Here is a 22765-nt window from a genome sequence, read left to right as displayed (position 1 = left end):
AGAAGAGGATTCTAGCACAAATTCAGGGCGAACTTCAATCGTATTTCTCGGAGGCTCAATGTACGAACAGTTCCCTGATCCTATGTCTCTGAGATAGGACGCAAAGGTGGCATCGGATGAATTCGAACTCTTATGTTGAGTGATAGTTTCAGTTCTGTTACCGACTTCCAGATGTATGATGTCCTCAAGGTTGCGTTGACTATCTGTGCTCGACTTCCGCGTTTCACAACGGGAAGAATTTGCTTCCAATCACCAACAAGCAGAACGTAGATTCCTCCAAACAACTCTTGATTCTTCCTAATGTTACGCAATGATCGATCCAAACATTCGAATAGCAGTTTGTCATCTTGGCTGACTTCATCAATTATGATCAAGTCTGTCATCCTGAAGAGCTGTGCACTTGCATGTTGGTCAGACACCTGGCAAGTGGATTCAGGAGTGATGTTGATGGGAATCTTGAAGCGAGAGTGAAGCATTCGACCATTGTGGAGTAAGGTAGCTGCAATGCCAGAAAGAGCAGTGGCAAGTACGACTTTCTTCTCCGAGCGAAGAAAATCTATTATGGCATTTATCAAGTATGTCTTCCCAGTTCCACCGTTGCACTCAGGGCGAAAATCTTGTGCTCAGAATTTCCACTGAAAACCGCATTTACTACCGTATCATATACATGTGTTTGTTTAATGTTCAATGAAAATTCATAAAGTAACTAAGTCTACGGGAATAACCAGCCTCGTTTCACGGCCAGAAACAGCTCCGTTTCAGGGAATCCCTTCTCACCCCCACCCCCTACAAAGGAGGGGGGTAGGTTGGATGAAACCCCATTACAAACCATCTTAGGGGTCCCCACCATAACCCTGCCAAGTTTCATGCCCATCTGACCAGCCATTTGGCCATGATTGAATGACAGACAGACAGACAGACAGACAGACAGACATTACGCCCATTATAGTATGATGTCATTTTATCAAATCCCATTTGTCCTATTTACACAGCAAACTATCAAACAATTCATCTCAACAGCCTCAACCCTTTTCTTTCATTTTTATTCAATATGCACACTTTGTTTCCATAAAGAAAGGATGGCCCATGAGTCCTTTCATAACTTTGACTTTAACAAACACACTTGTCACACAAACTATGTGAATAACCAATTCTACATTTCTTACTTTACCTATTTTATGATTTCTTGTCTCATCCTAAATCACCTGTTTATTTTGTTCACATATGCCTATTTCAATAAATGCCTTCCACTCTTCCACAATCTGTATCCACATTCATTACTTTATCTTTCTGGTTTCCACTGGCCCTTAAAACTCTACTCTTGCCTGCATTGGCTCTAAGCCATTCTCCACTTACAGACACTTCTAAATTCTTTCAGTAGCCTCAGGTTTTCTCACTATCCCCAATTACAACTGCATTTAACTGCATATGTCAACTACTTCACCTTCCCTTCACAATCCCATTTCTTATCCCAAATTTTGCATCTTCTCTTGTTCTTTTCCTGAATTCTTACATTATCTAATAAATATCTTTGACTCACTTTTAACCCAGAACAGTCACTTTTCCACTTAGTTATGATAACAAATTCTTCACTGTCCCATTAAACTTTTAAACTCTCTCAACACACTACCTTCCTTATCATGTATCTTTTTCACATTGCTTCTCTATTAATCATTTCATGATTTCTTTTGTTTCCAGGGATTCCACACAGTTTTCCCTTAACTCTCAACTTTCTCTTGCAACATTCACCAAGATCCACATACCCTCTAACTTGTCCAAACCAACACTACCTTTTCTGTATTAGTATTACTTTACTAATCTGCATTACTTTCTCAGTCAAAATCTATTATACAACTTTACCTTGCATGTGTGTGTACATTTATTCCCGATTTGCTCATTTTTGGGGCTAGAAACTTCATGTCTTATGCTATGTGTAAGTTTGAAATAAATCAGAAATTTCATGTCTTATGTGTTAGCTTGAAAAAAATTGTAAAAAGCTTTGATGTCATCCCCTTAAGGAAAAACAGAATAAGTCTGAAATAAATACACACACATACACAGTACAGTTGTATGACAGAATCTGATGGAGAAAGTAAAACAGATTACATAATGGCTGATAGAGGAAGAGCATGGTAGGTTTAGACATGAAAGTCTGTCGACATAGTGTTTGCTACTATGTATATGTTATTCGAGAAGTTTGAGAGTAAGGGGAAACTTCGCAGAGGATCATAGATGGTTTACAGAGTTCGTTCACTAATACTTACTCATTTGCTATCCCATTCACTGATCTGAAGAACAGTGGTGCAATGAATACTATAATAGTACTAGTTACGACTAAGTCCTTACTTAGAAGTGAAAGTGTCATGCCTTTCTGAGTCTTGTATTTCAAGGGGAAAAGACATATATGAAGAGAAACATACATACAGCGTGTATGAAAGGGTACTTACTCTTGGGTGAGGGCTCTCTAGGCATTTCTCCATATCCTAGAAAATAATATATGGCCAATTATTTTGAACATGAAATCTTAGTTTTATAATCACAAAATCTATTTTCAGTTATTTGTAGGTTGATAATTATATAGGAATTCCTCTTCCGCTCTTTTTCTTGTTAAAATATTTCAAAAAATAAAAAAATGTCCTGCATTAACCTAGTTTATTTTGCTCTTACAGCTCAGCAAAACAATTAAAAGTAACCAACCACTACAATATCCAGTAACAATCGGCCGCAACTGTCTATTCACCCGAGTAGGACACCAGGGTGCTTCAGCATCAACTGAAGTGCAATTGTCATATAACTGCCCATTGTATCTGAAGGGGAATACACATAGTAGTCCCTCTATGGTTATCAGCCCACCTGCCAACAAGTATCATTTGGTCAGTAAAACATTTCTTCAGAATGACAAAGAATTAGACTGCAATGAGTATTAGCTAGTCTAATCAGACACCTGACACATGAAAGGGATTCCAGTACAGTATTAGAAAGAGGATACGGCAATCCTTAAAAGTGTTTGTTATGTGATGGGAGTTTTTCAGGTCTTAGCTGATGGCAGGCTTTACCGAGATCTTCAAGGTCAAGTGCAGCATTCACGAAGGATATCGCCTATACTTCTTGCCTCAATTATTTTCTGAAGAAATAAAGTACAGTGGTACCTCGAGATACGAAAGGCTCAACTTACGAAAAACTCGAGATACGAAAGCTAATACGAAAAATTCTACGGCTCTACATACAAAAATAGCTCAAGATATGAAAGGTTGTTGCTGTAAAGTCCGAGATTCACCAGGACCCCCGTTAACAATTTTAAAACTCGCGCGCCGCCAACTGAGTAGACTCACCACCATCCTCCTGCTCTCCCATTGGTTCCTGATGCTAGTCACCGCCATGAGATCCTTCTCTCCTATTGGTCAGCATCCTTCCCATCATGCATCTACTACGTAGCAGCGTGCCTCGGCCACTCGGTACCAGCATCGTTATCGTACGCACGCGGTATTCGTTCGTTCTAACGATTTCGTTTATTAACACAAATTCGTTAGTGATTTCGTTGCAGTATACGTACTTTATCGTGTTGTGCGAGAACTTTACTCTACTTATACGTAAATTACGTACAGTATATACAGTCATGGGTCCCAAGAAAGTTGAAATTCACAAAAAGAAGAGGATGCTCTCTTTGGAAACGAAGATGGAGATTATCAAGAAGTATGAAGCTGGTATGTGATTGAGTGTGATCGCAAAGGAATATGGCCGAAATCCGTCGACAATAGGCACCATCCTTAAGCAGAAGGATGTCATCAAAGCAGCTACACCTTCCTAGGGCATCACTATTTTGTCCAGCAAGAGGACCCACGTACCGGACGAGATGGAAAGGCTTCTTCTTGTCTGGATAAAAGACAAAGAAATCGCTGGTGATACGATAACGGAGACGGCAATCTCCCACAAGGCCAGCGCTATTTTTGGCGATTTGATTGCCCAGGCGGAAGACGACGGAGGAGAAGGGACATCAATGCCAACCCCAGAGTTCAAGGCTTCGCATGGGTAGTTCGAGAAATTCTGTAAATGGACTGGCATCCATTCGGTGGTGCGGCATGGGGAGGCTGCCAGCTCGGACACGAAAGCGGCCAAAGCCTTTAAAAAGACGTTCGACGAGATGATGATCAAGGAAGGCTACAGTTCTCAGCAAGTCATCAACTGTGATGAGACTGGCCTTTTTTGGAAAAAAATGCCTCGTCGGACGTACATCACAGAGGAAGAGAAGATACCCGGGCATAAGCCTATGAAAGACAGGCTTACGCTTGCACTTTGTTCCAACGCCAGTGGGGATTGCAAGGTGAAGCCCCTACTGGTCTATCATTCCGAGACTCCTCAAACCTTCAAGGCCCACAAAGTGCTTAAGGAGAAGCTTCCAGTGATGTGGAGGGCTAATGCAAAACCTGGGTAATGAGGCTTTTGTTCACCGAGTGGGTAAATCTGTGTTTCGGCCTGACAGTGAAGAAATTCTTGGAAGAAAAGTGCCTCCCTCTGAAATGTCTGCTGGTGTTGGACAATGCCCCTGCCCACCCTCCTGGCCTTGAGGAAGATATCCTAGCGGATTATTCCTTCATCAAGGTTTTTTATCTTCCCCCTAACACCACCACTATCCTCCAGCCCATGGACCAGCAAGTGATATCGAACTTTAAGAAGCTGTATACGAAACATCTTTTCAAGAGATGTTTCAACATCACTGATACCACAAACCTCACCTTGCGTGAATTTTGGAAGGAGCATTGACCAAGCTTGGCAGGAGGTTTTGAGGCGAACCTTGAATTCCTCGTGGAGGAAACTCTGGCCTGATGCCGTATCCGCACGAGACTTCGAGGGATTCGACATGGGCGAAGCTGGTGTTGCAGATTCAGAAACAGTTGACGATCCTGAAACTGTTTCGCAACCAGATCTTGACGAGATCGTTGCACTTGGCAAGTCTATGGGGTGGCTGTCGACGAGGACGACATCAACGACCTTCTCGAGGAGCACCGAGAGGAGCTTACGGCGGATGACCTGAAGGAGTTGGAGGCCATGTAACATAACGTCGTTCAAGAGGAGTTCTCTAGCAGCGGCGAGGAGGAGGAGGACAACCCTATGACAACGGCAGAAATTAAGGATTTTCTAGCTGCTTTTCATAAAGTGCAATCATTTGTTGATAAAAGACACCCCGAAAAGGCTTACACAGGTCGTATGCTTGCGCAGTTCGATGAGGCTTGCCTGAGTCGTTTCAGGAACGTTGTGAAAAGTAGGCAGAAGCAATCTTCCTTGGATAGTTATTTTTTAAAGAGGCCTTTAGTATTAGCAGGAGTAAGCAAAAAGGAAGAACCAAGTGATACTAAAAAACAGAAAGTTGAAAGTGGTGATGAAGTTGAAATTTTGTAAAAAAATAAAAATAAAATAAACGTACGTAAAGTATAAAAAAGTAAAAAAAAAAATGTAAAAATCAAAAAAAGAAAAAAAATGTTTAATTTTAGTTTTTTGTAAAGTCAAGTGTTACAGTTTTGTTAATGTGTTTCGTAAAGTTTAGTTTATGTATGTTTTCCTTACATTTTTTTATGTGTTTCGTAAAGTTAAGTGTACGTACGTACGTATCTGCCGTTTGTCCTCCTCGTCTGTCGCCACTTTCGGAGATAGCCTCACTCGAAAGGTAAGCTTCCACATTTTACTACATACGTACAGTATTTCTTGTATACCATGTACACTAATACACTTTATTTACAGGTAATTAGCAGTACGTATTAAGTTAGGTATTGAATGGTCCAAATTGTTGTAGTATTTCATTGTTTATAGGTCAATTTAGCTTTATTATGAAATTTACTGGGGTGTTTTTGGAGGGCTTGGAACGGATTAGCCATTTTACATGTAAAATGCGGTCCAAGATACGAAAAACTCATGATACCAAGGCCGCCTTGGAACGGATTAATTTTGTATCTCGAGGTATCACTGTACATAGGTAACTAAAGAAAATTGGAACTGCAGAGAGAATGAAATTAGATAACCTGGATTTTGCAGATACAATGGAGTTGATGTCAGTAGAAGAGAATCTGAAATAATAACCTGTACTGTTGTTATGATGATAATATGATAAGGTTGACTCATAAATATCTGGGTAAAAGAGTACCAGTAATAAATTACTCACTAACTTTTTGAAATTCAAAAAAGAATAAGATTACATGTACTAAGTCAGTACGAAGGTCAAATTCCATCCTTACCCACACTAAGACTTGGGTCAAGGGGACAATGTTGAGAGAAGTACAAATTTATGAGTCTATACTGGTGCAGCCATTTTCAAATTCATTCTTATTTCAGATAAACTTTGAAAAGAACCTTCAGCATCATATGACATCAGCACCTAATATCTATGACAAGTTCAATATCAGCAGAACCCTGATAATTGTCTGGATCGGATGGAAATGGTAAAAAAAAAAAAAAAGGAAATAAAATGTGATTTCACTGTCTTATGTATAGTTCAGGAGTTTGACGTGATATAAACTTAGTTTCTCGAAATAAGAACAGTTGTTCAAGAAATAAATACTGATGAAAGTCGAACATGAAGGGTTGTTGAACAAATAAATACTGATGAAAGTCAAGCGTGAAGTGTCGTTCAATATAAACTTTTGACAATCAAAAGTGAAAAGTTGATAGCAATAGTGTATGTAGATTGATGAAAGTTAAATAGAATAGTTAACTGGAATTGGCCATTCCTTCATGATCTGAGGGTATGTCTGCAATCCAATTAGTACTACCAATCGTACCAGCTGAAGAGATTTTAGGTGTGGGTGTTAGCCTGGCAGCTGTGGGTGGTGTAGTAGGCGTCCTAATAATTGAAGCGGCAGTTGACGAAAGTGATGATTCAGTTTCTATAGCTGCTACTCCAGATGTTATTACTGATAACGTGGAAGAGCTCTCTTGCAGTGTAATTCCTTCTGCTGGCATAGTTATCACTATCTCTTCTTCTTCCTGTAGGTCTTTACACAAAATAAAAATGCTATTGATAGACTAATCCTGCTACCATTTTTTTTATCTATCTGACAATTATTTTTCTTTACTTAACACTAACTCAAAATTTCTCATAATACTTCAAACTATTACAAAATTAATTTCATAAAAAAATTATGCCAAACACTAAAATAGTAATAAAATTTATGTTTTAAAAGTGAAGAGTCTCAACTGGGAAAATCGAAGACTGGCTTATACAAACAGATGCCATGATACTTGATTTAAAACTTAGCAAAAGTCTGAGGGGAAACCCATATGCACAACATTTGTTACCTTCTTCAGAGGTCGTGAATGATTCTGGAGTAGATTCATTTTCGTCCTCCAGAAGTCCCTCTGTCACGTTATTCCTGTCTGTTACTTCCTCTGAGGTTGCTGGAATTTGATACGGTACATTTTGCATTATTAGTTGCATTTAAGGTGTTGGAGTTTGATTTGTTAATGCTTGTGTTATTACTGCCTTCAATGTTGTGGAATTTTAGAAGTTATGGCATGAGTTATAATGGGCTGGAAGGTTGTTAAAGTTTGTGAGGTAGGAGGTATTATGTCCTAGGGTTATTGGAATGTGACACATAAGTTTTTCTTGTTGCTGGTTGTTGGGATTTGTGACAATGTTGGGTTGTTGCTGGTTTTGGGGTTGTCTGAATATGAGATATTAAGGCTTGGGGTGTTGACAGGTTATCTCATACTGGATATCCCCTTTTAAAAGAAATTCTGAGAGAATGGAAGACAACATCATGATACTCACCATCTGATAAACTTGTTTCATTTTTCAGTTTTGTTCCAGGAGGCCAAACCACATCACCTAAAAACAGAAACAAAGCAATACGTACTCTACTGAATTTGTGCAAAAGAGAGGAACATGTGACAACACTGTTCTGCATCTTAATAATATACTATCTTCAAAGAGAACCTGTTTAAATGTTGCCCAAAAAGTTATCACTGATTCCTGATGTTCCTGAAGGAATGCTTAGTTCAATATAGCCAGATTCTCATTCCTTGTCACTTGAGTTTATGTTCTCAGGTTCTTTTACAAATTCTTATATCAGTGCACAAGGAAATACTTAAGGGACCCAAACACCACTCAACTATATCTCCCTTCTCTAACATCAGAAATCAAGTTTAGTAACTAAAGCTTAAAACAGACACCACAATCACTAACTGGTTGGTTGCAAGGTATCTGGAAAAGTAAAGGGTTAAGAGAACAGAATATGCAAGATAGAAGATGGAGAAGGCTTACATGGAACAGTGACCCCATTTAGAAATGATAAAGGCTGCAGATGAAGAAGAACAAAACACAGATTTATTGACCAAAATATAGCAATATAATATTGTATATGAGCACACTCTCCGCTTCATCAACTACATATGTTGTTTGTTAGAATATGGAGCTCTACACCATGCCACCTACTCCCCATTAACATTTCCCTAACTTATGGATGGCTCAAGACCACCTTTGTGATTACTGTGGCTTTTGAAGCACTTACATTATTCTAGATTTTCTCTTGTAATTGTTTCCTAGCAATTTTTTCATACTACATTGTGGATAGTAGTTTTTTGGTTACATCCTCCTGTCTATGAGTATATATTTTAATCTGAGTTTGGGAGCATACTTTTTAATTTTTTATTCGATTCCTTTTTAATGAACACTTTAATGAAGACAGTCTTTAATAAAAATGAAAATGCTTTATTTCTGGGTCGACCTGTATTCTCCAGTGAAAAGGATCCTGCTAGTCACTTTTCTAGTATAAATAGGTTCTAAATATACCAGAGAAAAAAAGCTAGCATGGTATGCTGAGGTTACTACCCTCGCACGAGCACCCTAAGGGCGTCGGGTATAAAGTACAAGGCGAGTGGAAGCCACTATTCACAGGTCTCCTTCCAATTAAAGGTTTCCTTTCCAAAATCCCTCTCATCGGGAGAGCCGACCCAACAGCTACTACTTTCCCCCTCTCGCTACTACTGCTACTACCCGACCCAAGCGCCACCTGCAATCCTGTTTTAGAACTCGTGAATCTACGACGCGCTTTTTCTTGCTCGTGATTAACTGTGTTTCTAGTGCGTATTTCGTGATGGCTTCCTCCGAAATGTCTTCAGCACCAAAGTTGAGTACCCAAATTTCTGTTTTTCATAATTTATAAGGTTGCGGGACTTCCTAAATTGGCCATCGGCCCCATAGAAAGTGTTGCGGGGAAGTTGGTGTCCCCCCGCCAATCATGAGCAAGAACGCGTGGGAATTAGGTACGCATGTTTTAGCTTAAATAAGAATAAATCAAATATTATTTGCATTTAAAGTACCTAATTCATGTGTTCACTTATTATACTTATTACGTATTATTATTAGAAATTAAGTTGTAGAGGTACCGAACGCGCTCACGACATACTCTGGGGTAAGTCTGGGGGCTAGACTGAGGGCGTTCGAACTATGTTACTCCCCCCTCCCCCAGCTCATGAGCGCGTCCGAGTAATCTCGACATAATATTATTATCATGTTTGATAGGCTACGTAGTCTATTATTTAGTGGGAGAGAGAGAGAGAGAGTTGGTAACTCTTTTTCTCTCCCCAACGTAATTTTGCATGAATTATTATTTTCAAAGTAAATATATGCAAATATGTCTATTCATTAATTCACTGAAGAGGTGGAAGAGTTGCCACCCATCAGTTCAGCCCAACTATATTAATAAGGTAGGCTAACTGTCCTTAACCGTTACTCTTATGCCCTTTTTTCCCTGAAGAAGTTAAGGCTCTTCAGAGGAGATATCAATGATAAGAGAGCCTCTCTCTCTTTCATTTTATGGGATCTATCCCCCTGGCCAGTCTGAATCGAATAAATTCGAGTTTGGTAGGTTTAGTTGAGGGTACTGTCCGCATAATGATATCCTAGAGGAGATTTAACCTGATGTTCCGAGTTTCTAGCGATCCCGGTTAGTCAGTTAGATCCATATTGGTTATTTTCCCAAAAATATATATACGTATATATAAGAACCCCTTGCAACTCTTCCATAGTACCTCATTATCAAGTATGTATGATGTATATCCACTATTGTCATTATGCAATACTGTATTACTGTACCGTAAAAGGTCTGGTTAACATTCGTCTTGGCCTAGCCTCCTTCGGTTTAACCGTTAGTAGTAGGCTATGCCTCTCGATCGAGGGCCACCCCAACCGGTTGCTGTACCAACCACGATGTGCCATGGACCCAGTCACACTACCACCCCTACAGTGGTAGCCTACACAACCGCTAATAGGTAGCCACCTCTGATCGGATAGGTGGCCAGACGTTCACGAACCCAAACCACGCCCCTCCCCCCCTAGCAACCCCAACCCCCCTCCCCCTAGCAACCCCCCCTCCCCCCTCCCCCCAGCAACCCCCGTGGCCCACCCCCATGCCCCCTAAAAAGCCCCCAACCCCCCTCCCCCCTACCCACTACTAGGCTCGGCCCAGCCGAACCGTTATAACTCGTGGTACTAGTACTCTTAGTGATCAACGGCCGCTTGAGTTTCACATAAGTGGAAGGAGGGGGACAAGTGTGGGGGGTGTGAGGGGTATTACAGCTCCGAGCTATAGTCCCCCGGCCCCACCAGATGACGGACATAGCTTCAGGTAGTACATATGTTGCTCCGCCGCTCCATTGTCTCTTTCTCCGGCTCCTCTAACAGTGGAATTGGGGTAGGAGCCTTGCTCTCAGCACCCCCTCAGTAGAGGTAGGCAACGTCAGATATGGAATTACCTTCCCCTGACCCGCCACCTCCGTCTGTTCCACAGCAAGTGGCTAGGACAAAGAGAAATGAGACTTCAGGTGAGCTAAGCCTTGAGGGATCGTACAGTGAACAGCTCCGGACCGTTGCGGTGCCGACGGAGAGTGGCTCACTCTCACATCCGCCACCGGAATTTTGCATTAAACCTGCCATAGCTCAGTTCTCATTCTTTGGAGATCATGTAGGCGCCTACGTTCACACGTAGCCCTCTGGTCCGGCCGGACTTACAGAGTTGAGGCCTGTCCTCCTCATAGTCCAACGGATATTGGACCTCAAGTACTAGACCTACATAGAATCCAAGAGCGGGATCGAGAGCAGGCAGTTAGCTATTAAATAAGAAATAATTTCAGTGAATTGAATATTTATTAATGAGTAAGTCTTGAACTTTATCTAGTTTAAGTTCCTTACCCTCACCGGAGCAGCTCTGGCCCTCCTTGAGGCTGATACTCATTAATAATTACTATTACAGAAGGTGCGCTGCCAGTCGCCGGGGTGCTCTGCCACCCTCGGCGAGACCGTGGGGCACGAGGTGTGTCGCTCCCCCGCGAACTGCTCCGTCCCCTTTGTAGGGGAGGAGGGGCAGCTTCCGTATATGGTTTGGCACCCGGAGGCCTGCACCATCTGTTACAAGATGGTGATGCTCCTTATGAATGATCAGGTAAGCATCTTAACCCCCCCTTTTTCATGATGAAAATTGTAATTAATCATGTAACAATATTGTTTAACAAACTGGTTTCTTATGTCGGGAAGGTTAATTCCCCTTCCTTCCCGACAGACGGCTGAGGACGCCCGCCAGGGCGCCAAGACGGACCTGAAGCGCTGGGTCTCCGGGTACGGGAGAAACGCGGCATCAGGTCATCCCTACATCTTGGACGCCAGCCTGGGAACCCTTTTGTTCAAGGGGTCCCCTTCGGCGTCAGTGCAGCCACGTCTGGCGGCTCCAATCATCAATGCCATCCAAGCGGAGACGACCCCACTTCCGGACGGCCAAGAGGATTTGATGGCGGATGTGGCTGCCATCAACATCCACACCGAACCTATGGCCCTGGGAGAGCAGGTAAGTGGCGAGGTAAGTGATGCAGGGAGTCTTCTTAGCCCAACTCCTTCTTCTACCTCTTCTTTCCGGGGCTTCTCTAAGTCCACCCCTGCTTGGGACAGCTCACGGTCGGTTCGTCTCAAGGAAAAGTCTGTAAGACCGAAATCCCTGCCCAAGGGATCAAAGCCGACTCCGTCAGCAGCGACTGAGTCATCTCCGGCCCCAAGGCCGTCGACATCGTATGACAAGTCGCCTGCTGCCAAGGGTTCTCTCCCTTCAAAGGGATCAAGATCGAAGTCAGACTAGCGGAGCACGCGCTAGTTAGAGTGGACAAGGTCCCAAAGGAGACTGTGATCTTCCCGAGGGTTCAAGCCCAAGCTGTCTGGGTACGCACCATGGCCGAATGGGAGTGCGTTAACACCAGGTTAACGCCTCACAAGGGCTCATATACGATGTTCGTGACACCGGATCGAGTCCTGTCGCCCTGCACCAACAAGGTGGCGGAGTTAACTCTCCAAGCCATAGCAGAGGATAAACCTTCCCGGCTTTCAAGGAAACAAAGGCTACCTCCCTTCTCCTCCCTGCCAGTAGAGAATTCTGGAACGAAGCTCCGGCCACGTTTACGGTAGGTAAACTGAATGCGGACTGTGCCTCAACCTAATTCTCTGACAGGATACCTAAACTTCCGGAGAACATGATAAAAACAGAATTTGAGGCTAGGTCGAGACTAGCAAGGTCTATCAACTCCGTCACCTCAGTGGAGTTGGTAGCCAAGACCTATAGAGACGAACAAGTATTCCAGGTCTTGACGAAAAGTCTATTACAGACTTTCCAGTCAGACCTATATGACTTTGGTATAGCAAGACGAGCTTGCAGGAAATACGTCCTGGTGGAGGCTTCCATCAGACATGAACCTAACAGGTTGATAAAGGCGTCAATCTGGGGAGAGAACCTGTTCCCTCAAGAAGAGGTAGACAATATCTTGAGGGAAGCCTCTAGAGCCAAATAGAGCCTCCGAGTCTGGTGGGGACTTCCCTTTAAACAGAAGTTTGAAGCACCCGGACATCAAGCTAGGGCAAAGAAGAGGCTGAGGAGGTACAATCCCTATAAGCCCTCTCGACCTCAGACGATTGTTCAGGCAGTCCCAATATCCCAAGTTGGGAAGCCCTCAACATCGAAGGCCCAACCACAGCAGCAGTTTGTTCTGCTACAGACTCCGCCGGCCCAGCAACCCTCAACCTCCACAGCCATCATGACCTCCGCCGCCTTTAACCCCGCCTGTGAAGCTAGGGAATCATTTTCGTAGCTACAACAGGCATGCGGGTAGCAGTAGAGCCAGAGGCAGCTCCTGGCTACGAAGCGGCTCAAGGGTTAGAGGATTCCGAGGAGGGAGAGGGTACAAACCTGCAGCCAACCAGTGAGAGACCGCAGGTAGGAGGGAGATTATTTCTTTCGAGACCATTAGACCTTCAGTCCATGGGCGCACAGTATAATCTCCAAGGGCCTGGGATGGAAATGGAAGAAAGGTCCCCCACCACCAATAAACTTCTTCCAGATCCCAACAGCGGACCTGGTAGAATATACCAAAGATCTCCTACAAAAGAAGGCCATAAAGAAAGTAAGGAGACTAAAATTCCAAGGACGTCTGTTCACTGTTCCAAAGAAGGACTCAGACAAAAGAAGAAAGATCCTGGACTTGTCAAGGCTCAATTCACACATTCTTTGTGACAAGTTCCATATGCTGATGGTCTCGCAGGTGCAGACCTTACTTCCCCGTGGAGCCGTCACCACCTCTATAGATCTTACAGACGCTTACTATCATGTTCCGATAGCAAGGAACTTCTCTCCATACCTAGGCTTCAGACTAAGGAACAAAGCTTACTCATTCAGAGTCATGCCGTTCGAGCTCAACATTGCACCCAGAATATTCACCAAGCTAGGAGAGACGATAGTCCAAGAACTGAGAACCAAGGGGATAATGTTGGTAGCCTACCTGGACGACTGGCTCATTTGGGCAGCCAGCATCGACGAATGCTGCAGGTCAACAGCCAAAGTAATAGAACTCTTGGAGTTTCTGGGATTTCAGATAAACAAGGGGAAATCACAGCTGGAACCAGCTTCCCACTTTCAATGGTTGGGAATCCAATGGGACCTGGTAAAACACAAGATATCCCTTCCACCCAGGAAGGCCAAGGAGATAGCTGCTGCTACAAAACAGTTTCTCAGGAACAAAAAGGCCTCTCGTCGTACCCAAGAGAAAATCCTCGGTTCACTACAGTTTGCATCAGTAACGGACGTCCTACTAAGAGCCAGATTGACGGATATCAATCGTGTCTGGAGGAAGAGAGCCAACAACAATCTCAGAGACAAGGTCTCAGTAATTCCACCCATCCTAGCAAAGAGGCTTCACCCATGGACGAAGCACAAGAACCTAACCAAGGCAGTACCACTGCAATTCCCTCCACTGTCTTTGACAATTCATACAGACGGGTCACTGAGTGGCTGGGGGGGATACTCTCAGTACAAGAAGGTTCAAGGGATATGGTCGAATACGTTCCGCCAGTTCCATATCAATGTGCTAGAAGCTATGGCAGTTTTTCCTAACCTTAAAACGGCTAACTCGGCCAGGAACAGCCATGTGAGGATAGTCTCAGACAGCCTAGTGGTGGTACACTTCATAAACAGGGGAGGTTCCAGGTCAAGCAAGCTGAATCACGTGCTGAATGCAATATTTGCTTTGGCGGCGAAGAGTCATTGGAACCTGTCAGCAACCCATCTGGCAGGAGTCAAGAATGTGATCGCGGACGCTCTTTCCAGGACTACTCCAATAGAATCAGAGTGGTCCCTGGACAAGAATTCCTTCCAATGGATTTACAATCAAATCCCGGACCTTCAAGTAGACTTATTCGCAACAGAATCCAACCACAAGCTGTCATTCTATGTGGCTCCCAACCTGGACCCTCTAGCCTATGCCACAGATGCGAAGACCATAAATTGGAACAACTGGCAGAAGATTTATCTATTCCCTCCGGTGAATCTTCTGATGGTCTTATACAAGCTACAATCCTTCACAGGACAAGTAGCATTAGTGGCTCCCAATTGGCCGAAGAGCAACTGGTTTCCGCTCCTTCTAGAGCTGAAGCTCCAACCCAAACGGATCCCTCACCCGGAGCTGACACAGACGGTACAAACTCAAACTGTGTCAGCTTCCTCAAGAATTCTGAAAGCCCTAACTTTATGGACTTCATGAAGTTTGCTGCCCAAAAGGACGCGAATATTGATCCATGTAACATTATACTTATAGAATCAGATAAAAGAGATTCAACTCTCAGGCAATATGATTCGGCTGTTAAAAAATTGGCCAAATTCCTAAAGGAATCAGGAGCCCACAAAATGACCACAAATCTGGCAATCTCGTTCTTTAGAACTTTATTTGAGAAAAGCCTAGCCGCCAGTACTATCACAACAATCAAGTCAGCTTTGAAGAAAATTTTTCAGGTCGGCTTCAATATTAATGTGTCGGATGCATACTTCTCCTTCATTCCGAGAGCATGTGCACGCCTAAGACAACTGTCCTCCCACAAAAGGTCACTTGGTTCTTAGATTGGCGTCAGACACTATTAATGAATCATGCTCATATATAACCCTCCTAAGAAAAACTTTATTCTTAATGGCTATGGCCTAAGGTGCCAGAATATCTGAACTTTCAGCTCTCTCAAGAAATCCAGATCACATAGATTTCCTCCTGTCAGGGGAAATACTACTATACCCAGACCGGAGCTTCCTGGCTAAGAATGAGGACCCACAAAATAGATGGACTCCATGGAAAGTCATTCCTTTGACACAGGACACATCATTGTGTCCTGTCACTACCCTTAGATCCTTTTTAGCCAGAACCTCCGGAACATCGTCAGGTCCTCTTTTTATTAGAGAAAAAGGTGGCACAATCTCTCTTAAAGGTATTAGACAGCAAATACTCTACTTTATTAAAAAAGCCAACCTGGATTCAATCCCACATGCCCATGATATCCGGGCGTTGGCTACTTCTATTAATTATTTTCAAAATATGAATTTTGAGGATCTGAAGAAATATATGGGTTGGAAATCCCCAGTAGTTTTTAAGCGCCACTATTTGAAAAATCTAGAAGCCCTTAAATTCCCAGCAATTGCTGCAGGGAGCATAGTCTCCCCCGAATAATAAATCCTATCAACCTTCTTCTACCCCTTTCTCCTCCCTAATACTCTCTCCTTTCTACCTGCCTCGCTCGTACTCCCCACCATACCTCTCTCCTCTGGGTTGAGAGGGCCTGGGCGTCATCCTGCCACCAAATCTTGTACATAAAATATTTGATTCCGGTTTGTTTTATAGACTGAGCTGTACATATTCTGGAAATGTGATAATTCCTTACAGGATACCCTGTCAATTATATGATATCTTTAGGCTATTACTAATTCTAAGTCATAAGTTTAAGTCTTAGCATAAGTAGTATGTAAGCAAGCTTAAGTTTAAGTAGATCTATTGTAAAATGTTAAGTGAGTAAATTTAAGCTATAATGAACCCCAGGTTGAATTCATTAAACTCCTCCTTATAAGATTACTTGGTATCTACAGTGTTCCCCCCGTATTCGCGTTCTTCAGATTCACGGACTCGCACATTCGCGGATTTTTCTTTGGAACCTATTTAGAAATTATTCGTGGACGGACTCGCCCATTCGCGGAATTTTCCGACGAAAATAATCACTAATTAGTGTATTTTGATGTTTATTTTCATGACTAAATACATTTTTATGATACAAAAATTATTTACTAATTTTCAAATATTAATTTTGATTAATACTGTATTAGTAAGTTTAATAAGTTTAAATGATATCACATAATAAAAATAATAATTCTCTCTCCTCTCTCTCTCTTCTCTCTCTCTCTCTCTCTCTCTCTCTCTCTCTCTCTCTCCTCTCTCTCTCTCTACTACAAAGATGTATGTTTTTTTGTATGATAAATAAATGATTTACTATTTTCAAATATTAATATTAATTTATACAGCAATAATATCAATTCATTAAAGAAAATACCATAGAGAATTAGTAAGAATTTAGCTTATAAATTTAAAAAATTATGGAAGAATGAAGGAAATCCCAGTCAGATTCTTTCTCTAACTCCAGGTACTAAAACTCAGATATAAGTATCAAGTTAAGTGACCGGAGGGGGAAGGAGCTGATTTGTTGCTGCCATCAAGTGCTCATGAAATTTCCACCCTCTCTCTCTCTCTCTCTCTCTCTCTCTCTCTCTCTCTCTCTCTCTCTCTCTCTCTCTCTTTTACTGAGATAGAGATTTTTATGGTACATATATGCATAATATGTTTATTAATATTTTCAAATAATAATAATAATAATAATAACTGTAATTACAAAAATCATATGTGAAAGTATTTTACAAATACTACGATAATCTCTCTCTCTCTCTCTCTCTCTCTCTCTCTCATTCTCAGCTCTTCTCTCACTCTCTTCTCTCTCTCTCTCTCTCTCTCTCTCTCTTAAGGCGATGTATGTTTTTTGGATGATGATTTACTAATTTTCTAATATCAATATTAATGTAAACAGCAATAATATAAATTCATTAAAGAAAATACTAAAGTGAATTAGCAAGATTTTAGTTTATAAATAAAAAGAATTATGTAAGAATAAAAGAAAATGCATTTAACCCCGTGTCTTGTTTTTGAACACGTAGCCAGCTTGGTTGGCTGGGTTCCTACTGTCAAATCCAGTGGGGAGCGAGTGTTGCCATCTCCGGATCATTGAAATTCTCTCTCTCTTTCTCTTTTGCTGATATGAGATAATTTCTATGGTACATGTGTATGTTTATTAATATTTTTGCATAATAATAATAATAATAATAATAATATAACTAATCTCAAAATTCACATGTGATAGTATTTTAAAGAAGTACAATAATCTATCCATTTCACTCTTTTAAATAAGGACAACCCTCTCTCTCTCTCTCTCTCTCTCTCTCTCTCTCTCTCTCTCTCTCTCTCTCTCTCTCTCTCTCTCCACACGAGATACTAGCATGCGCTAGTGGTAACTCTCGCCCTCTGTTTGGGCTGGAAGTGTATGTATAAGTATATCTTAAGGGGACCGTCCGCTATGAGATGTCTATTTTTTTTATTTATTACGCAAAATACATAATTTTCATATATGTTTTAGATATATATAACACCTTCATCATATAAAAATTTCAAGTCATTTGAGCAAAAACTTTTTGTTTTATTAACAAAAATCATGATTTTAAAAAAATAAATAGGTAGAGATTTCTCCGCTAATATAACATCAGTTGTATTGAAAATCATACCATAAAAACTTCTTTATATACGGAACAATTCCGTGTGACAGAATTTTGATTTTTTTATTTTTTTATTTTTTATGAATTTTTTATTTTTTTTTAGTCTAGACACTCAAAAAATCTAAAAAAAAAAAAAAAAATCAAAATTCTGTCACACAGAATTATGGGATTTTTATTCCTCTTTCCAATGATATCTTTCTCTCTAAAATTGGATAATAAATAACTGAGTAATGGTTACCGACATGCGCATAAGTATGTTTTTGAGTTATGAGCTCCCAAAGATTTGCTATGTAAATTGTCGCTTTTTTCTTATAAAAGCCAAAACAACATTATTATAATTACTTTATTTGTACTTTTATTGTTGATTTCTACTTCAAGGATCCTGGTCCTACCCCTAAAAGTGGTGTTAATACCCTCAGCGTGACACCAGATAATGATGTTGACGGCGAGACATGAGACAATGAGGGCAGCTGATAACAATGAATTTTCGTGTTTTTCTTTCAGCACACTCCTGGCCTTCGCTAATTTTGCTAGCCTTAGTTGCTGAGTAGCCTTCTAGATCTTAGGTAACTTCGGCATTGCTATAAGTTCACTAAGAAGTTATAAAAACAACGTAAATAGCTAGTAACCAAACGCAAGTGCCTACGCGCATGTAACTCCTTTGACGTCTGTGGCGTAACTAAGTCATTCTCCGCCTCCGAGTCTCGCCTATAAATAACCGCTCTGAGCAGCTCGCTTCTCACCCAGTGTCACACCAGCTTTCATTGCTACCAGATGTATGAGAATTTCGAAAAAAATCTTAAAAAATCGCTGTATATATGCAAAAATAAACACGCAAAAACGATTTTGTCAAACTCATGTCATACAGACGACGCAGTTACAATGACGTCATCATTTAAAAACCGCTATATCTTCATTATTTATAAAAATAATTGGCTGAAACTTCTGGAAAGCATGCACGGCATGTTTCTGCATAGATACAAGTAATAACTCTATTTTTTATTTTTTCAAGTTGACATGTCATCCACCATAGCGGACGGTCCCCTTAAGGACATTACTACATTTTATAGTAAAATAATAATATACAGTACTAGTTTACAAATAATATTACGTTTAATGAGATTAAACAGTAACAATAACATCTCTCTCTCTCTCTCTCTCTCTCTGTCTCTGTCTCTCATATGTTTATTTGTTTTGTAGTGTAAATAAATGATTTACCTTATAACTAATTTTCAAATATTAATAAGATTAATTAAAAATAGCGATTCCCAGTCTTTTTATCCACTTGGAGGAACATGGGCGGGGGAGTAAATGAGTTTGATATACGAATTGGTGGAGGGGAGGAAGCGGAGTCTAGGAGTTATTCTCTCTCTCTCTCTCTCTCTCTCTCTCTCTCTCTCTCTCTCTCTCCATTATTATTCTCTCTGTCTCAGAAATAATTCATAATTTCACTCTTGAGGGTCAAATATATGATGTTGCCATTCATTGGTCTCTCTCTCTCTCTCTCTCTCTCTTTCTGTTATTTGCTGTAGGTATATATTTTTAATGGTAAAATGTTTAAGATGACTTTAAAATGATATTAATATATAACCTCAAAGATTAATGCAGTAATAGGATAGTAATTTAGGTATATTTGAAGTAGGATGTTATTAAAGGTATACATTTGGCATCTGAACTTTCAAGATAGGCAGTTATAAGCATTTTTAGTGGTGGTTTTAACTATTCGCGGGTTTTAACTATTCGCGGGGGTGTCTGGTACACATCCCCCGCGAATACGGGGGGAACACTGTAGTAGGCTTGGATGGGCATTCTCTGGTAACTTTTCACCGGTGAACACAAGTCGACCCAGAAAAGGGATTTTGACGAAGGAAAAATCTATTTCTGGGGAGAGACCTGTGTCGCCCGGTGAACCCAACCCTTCTAATTGACTTCCCTACCCTTACACCAATCCAAGCCAAAGTGTCTAAAAATTCAGGATTGTAGGTGACGCTCGGGTCGGGTAGTAGCAGTAGTAGCGAGAGGGGGGGAAGTAGTAGCCATTGGGTCGGCTCTCCCGATGAGAGGGATTTTGGGAAGGAAACCTCTAATTGGCAGGAGACCTGTGAATAGTGGCTTCCACTTGCCTTGTACCTGACGCCCTTAGGGTGCTCGCGCGAGGGTAGTAACCTCAGCATACCATGCTAGCTTTTTTCTCTGGTATATTTAGAACCTATTTATACTAGAAAAGTGGATAGCAGGATCCTTTTCACCGGGCGACACAGGTCTCTCCCCAAAAATAGATTTTTCCTTCGTCAAAATCCCTTTTTTCAAGATTAGAGAGCAACTTGTTCTCTTGGCATTCTAGATGCAAAAGGCTAAGGATGTACAGTTCTGAATGCTAAAAAGAAAAGTGATAATGATGTTTCTCTTCGGGGTGTCCCTTATTTCAAAACGCAATGGTTTCCTTTACCGAAAAAAGGCGAAAATATGATGGAGGGATAAAATACAATGAGACTTAATTAATATTTAACCTAAAGAGTAGATGGTATTCCCTCTTACAGGGGGGAAAATCCAGAATGACTGGATACATAGAAACAGAAAGAGAATTAGTACAAGGATAAAAGAGAAAAGAGGCAATGCCAGAACAGTGCAATTTGTGGAAATGATAATTTGTAATTATATCACAAGTAATAGTGTAATTCAAATGACCTGTAATCACATCATAAAGTTAGGATGGATTCTGGAAGAGTCATCATGTCATAAATCCTCAAAGAGCTAGTGCTACACTTACATGATGAAGAAATCATTAGCTGAGCCAGTCTTTTGTAAGTTAACGACATCCTTTCATTTTATAATACATATCAAGATTAATGATCTAATTGCTATACAGTGTTCCTCCTGTATTCGCAGGGGATATGTACCAGATGCCCCCGCAAATAGCTAGAATCTGCGAATAGTTGAGATCCCTATAAAAAGGCTTAAAACTCAAGAAAAACCCACAACAGATTTTTTTTATAGTACCTGGCTTTTTAAAAGAGATTTATCACAAAATGTGCATTTAATGACAAAATTGATAAAAATAAATAGGAATTTTTGGATATTTCTCACAGAAAAATACTACAAATAGGTGAATTTCCCACAAATAAGGGGGTACATGTTCCAGAGAGAAATTCATGAATACGTGAGTCCGCGAATCCAGAGTTCGTGAATACTGTATATACAGGTGATCATAGAAAAATTAAGTATGCCAGACACTTAATTATCTATACCATATGATGACTCATATTATTTCATTGCAGAAATCCATCTATCTATCTTTACATATATATTTATATAGATAGATAGGTAGATAGATACACACACAACAAATAAGATGCTCAATTCACACAGATTTCTGGAATACTTAATATCTGCTATGATCAGCAGTATGTAGTAATTAGACCATTAATCTTGATATGTATAATAAAATGATGTCGATGACTAACAAAAGTAATGGCTCAGCTAATAATTTCTTCACCCGCACTTCATGACATGATTACAGGACATGTAAATTACACTAGTCCTTGTGATATAAGTATCAAGTTGTCCTTTCCTCGAATTGCTCTGTTCTGGAACTGCCTATTTGTCTTTCATCTTTGTGATTCGCTTTCTGTTTCCATTCACCCAGTCATTTTCCACCCTGTATGAGGAAATGCAGAGGAACCTCGGTTTTCGTACATAATACAATTAACGCCTTCCAGGCCCCCAAAAATATTTGTCAAAAATATATTTTATTACGAATAAACACAGTTTTACATACTAAAAACAAAGATAAATAAATGAGTAATGAAACAAATAATGAACATTTAACATCACTCTTACCTTTATGGATGGCTCTTATTACCGTACAGAAGACAGAGAGAAGGGGAGGAGGAGGAGATGTTATTGTTTGGAAGGGGAATCTCCTCCAGAAGGATTTCAGGTATCAAGGACCTATCTGGGGTTACTTCCCCTTTTCAGTTTCTACTGGCACTAGGACCAGCTTGAGAGTCACTTGACCCCTGTCACGCAACAAAACTGTCAAGAGACATTTGTTTCTGGTATCTTTAAAATCTGCTTAAAGTGGAACACGACATTGTCAATAAAGATGTTGGAGACACGGATTACATCATCTTTGTTGGGATGATAACTCTCCACAAAATCTTTTACTTACATCACTCCACTTTGCAAACATGTCCTTAATCACTGAAGTAGGCACATTATGTATGCCCGTTCGCTTTCTGAATTTTCCTTACCAGCCTCTGCTGGCCTTGAATTCACTAAGAGCAGCACTTGTTGTCGTCATTTTCTTACTGTGATAGGCATGCAACACCCCCAACGCTTTGCTATAAGTTCTTTCTTAAATGCTATAGAGTTTCTCGCCATTTTTACAGATGGGCTAGCTAGCACAAAAAAAAATCACAAAAAAAAACTAATAAAAAAGCAGAATGGGTTGGTACAGGGCCTACTCATGCGGTTGGCCCCAGAAGCAGAGTTTCCAGATATACAAAATCCAAGAAAACGTACTAAACCCAAGACAAAATTTAGTCCCAAAGTCTACGAAAACTGAATCGTACGAAAACCAGGGCATACAAAAACCGAGGTTCCACTGTACATATTGCATC

The 22765-nt window shown here is 40.8% G+C and overlaps 1 protein-coding gene across 1 annotated transcript in view; it reads right to left on the bottom strand.

Moving 5' to 3' along the window:
- LOC135219347 (uncharacterized) overlaps positions 1-22765 on the bottom strand; it is a 294091-nt gene that overhangs the window by 133421 nt on the left and 137905 nt on the right. Inside the window, exons 24-28 of the mRNA XM_064256029.1 lie at positions 7760-7816; positions 7288-7386; positions 6771-6983; positions 2698-2853; positions 2448-2483 (exon numbers count right to left, since the gene is read on the bottom strand). Coding sequence (XP_064112099.1) covers positions 2448-2483; positions 2698-2853; positions 6771-6983; positions 7288-7386; positions 7760-7816 — 561 coding nt within the window. The remainder of the gene's footprint in view (positions 1-2447; positions 2484-2697; positions 2854-6770; positions 6984-7287; positions 7387-7759; positions 7817-22765) is intronic.

This window comes from Macrobrachium nipponense, chromosome 1 (assembly GCF_015104395.2).
Source record: "Macrobrachium nipponense isolate FS-2020 chromosome 1, ASM1510439v2, whole genome shotgun sequence".
Lineage (NCBI taxonomy): Eukaryota > Metazoa > Arthropoda > Malacostraca > Decapoda > Palaemonidae > Macrobrachium > Macrobrachium nipponense.
The sequence above is the reverse complement of the archived record's forward strand: the minus strand, read 5'-3'. Positions and strand labels throughout refer to the sequence as shown.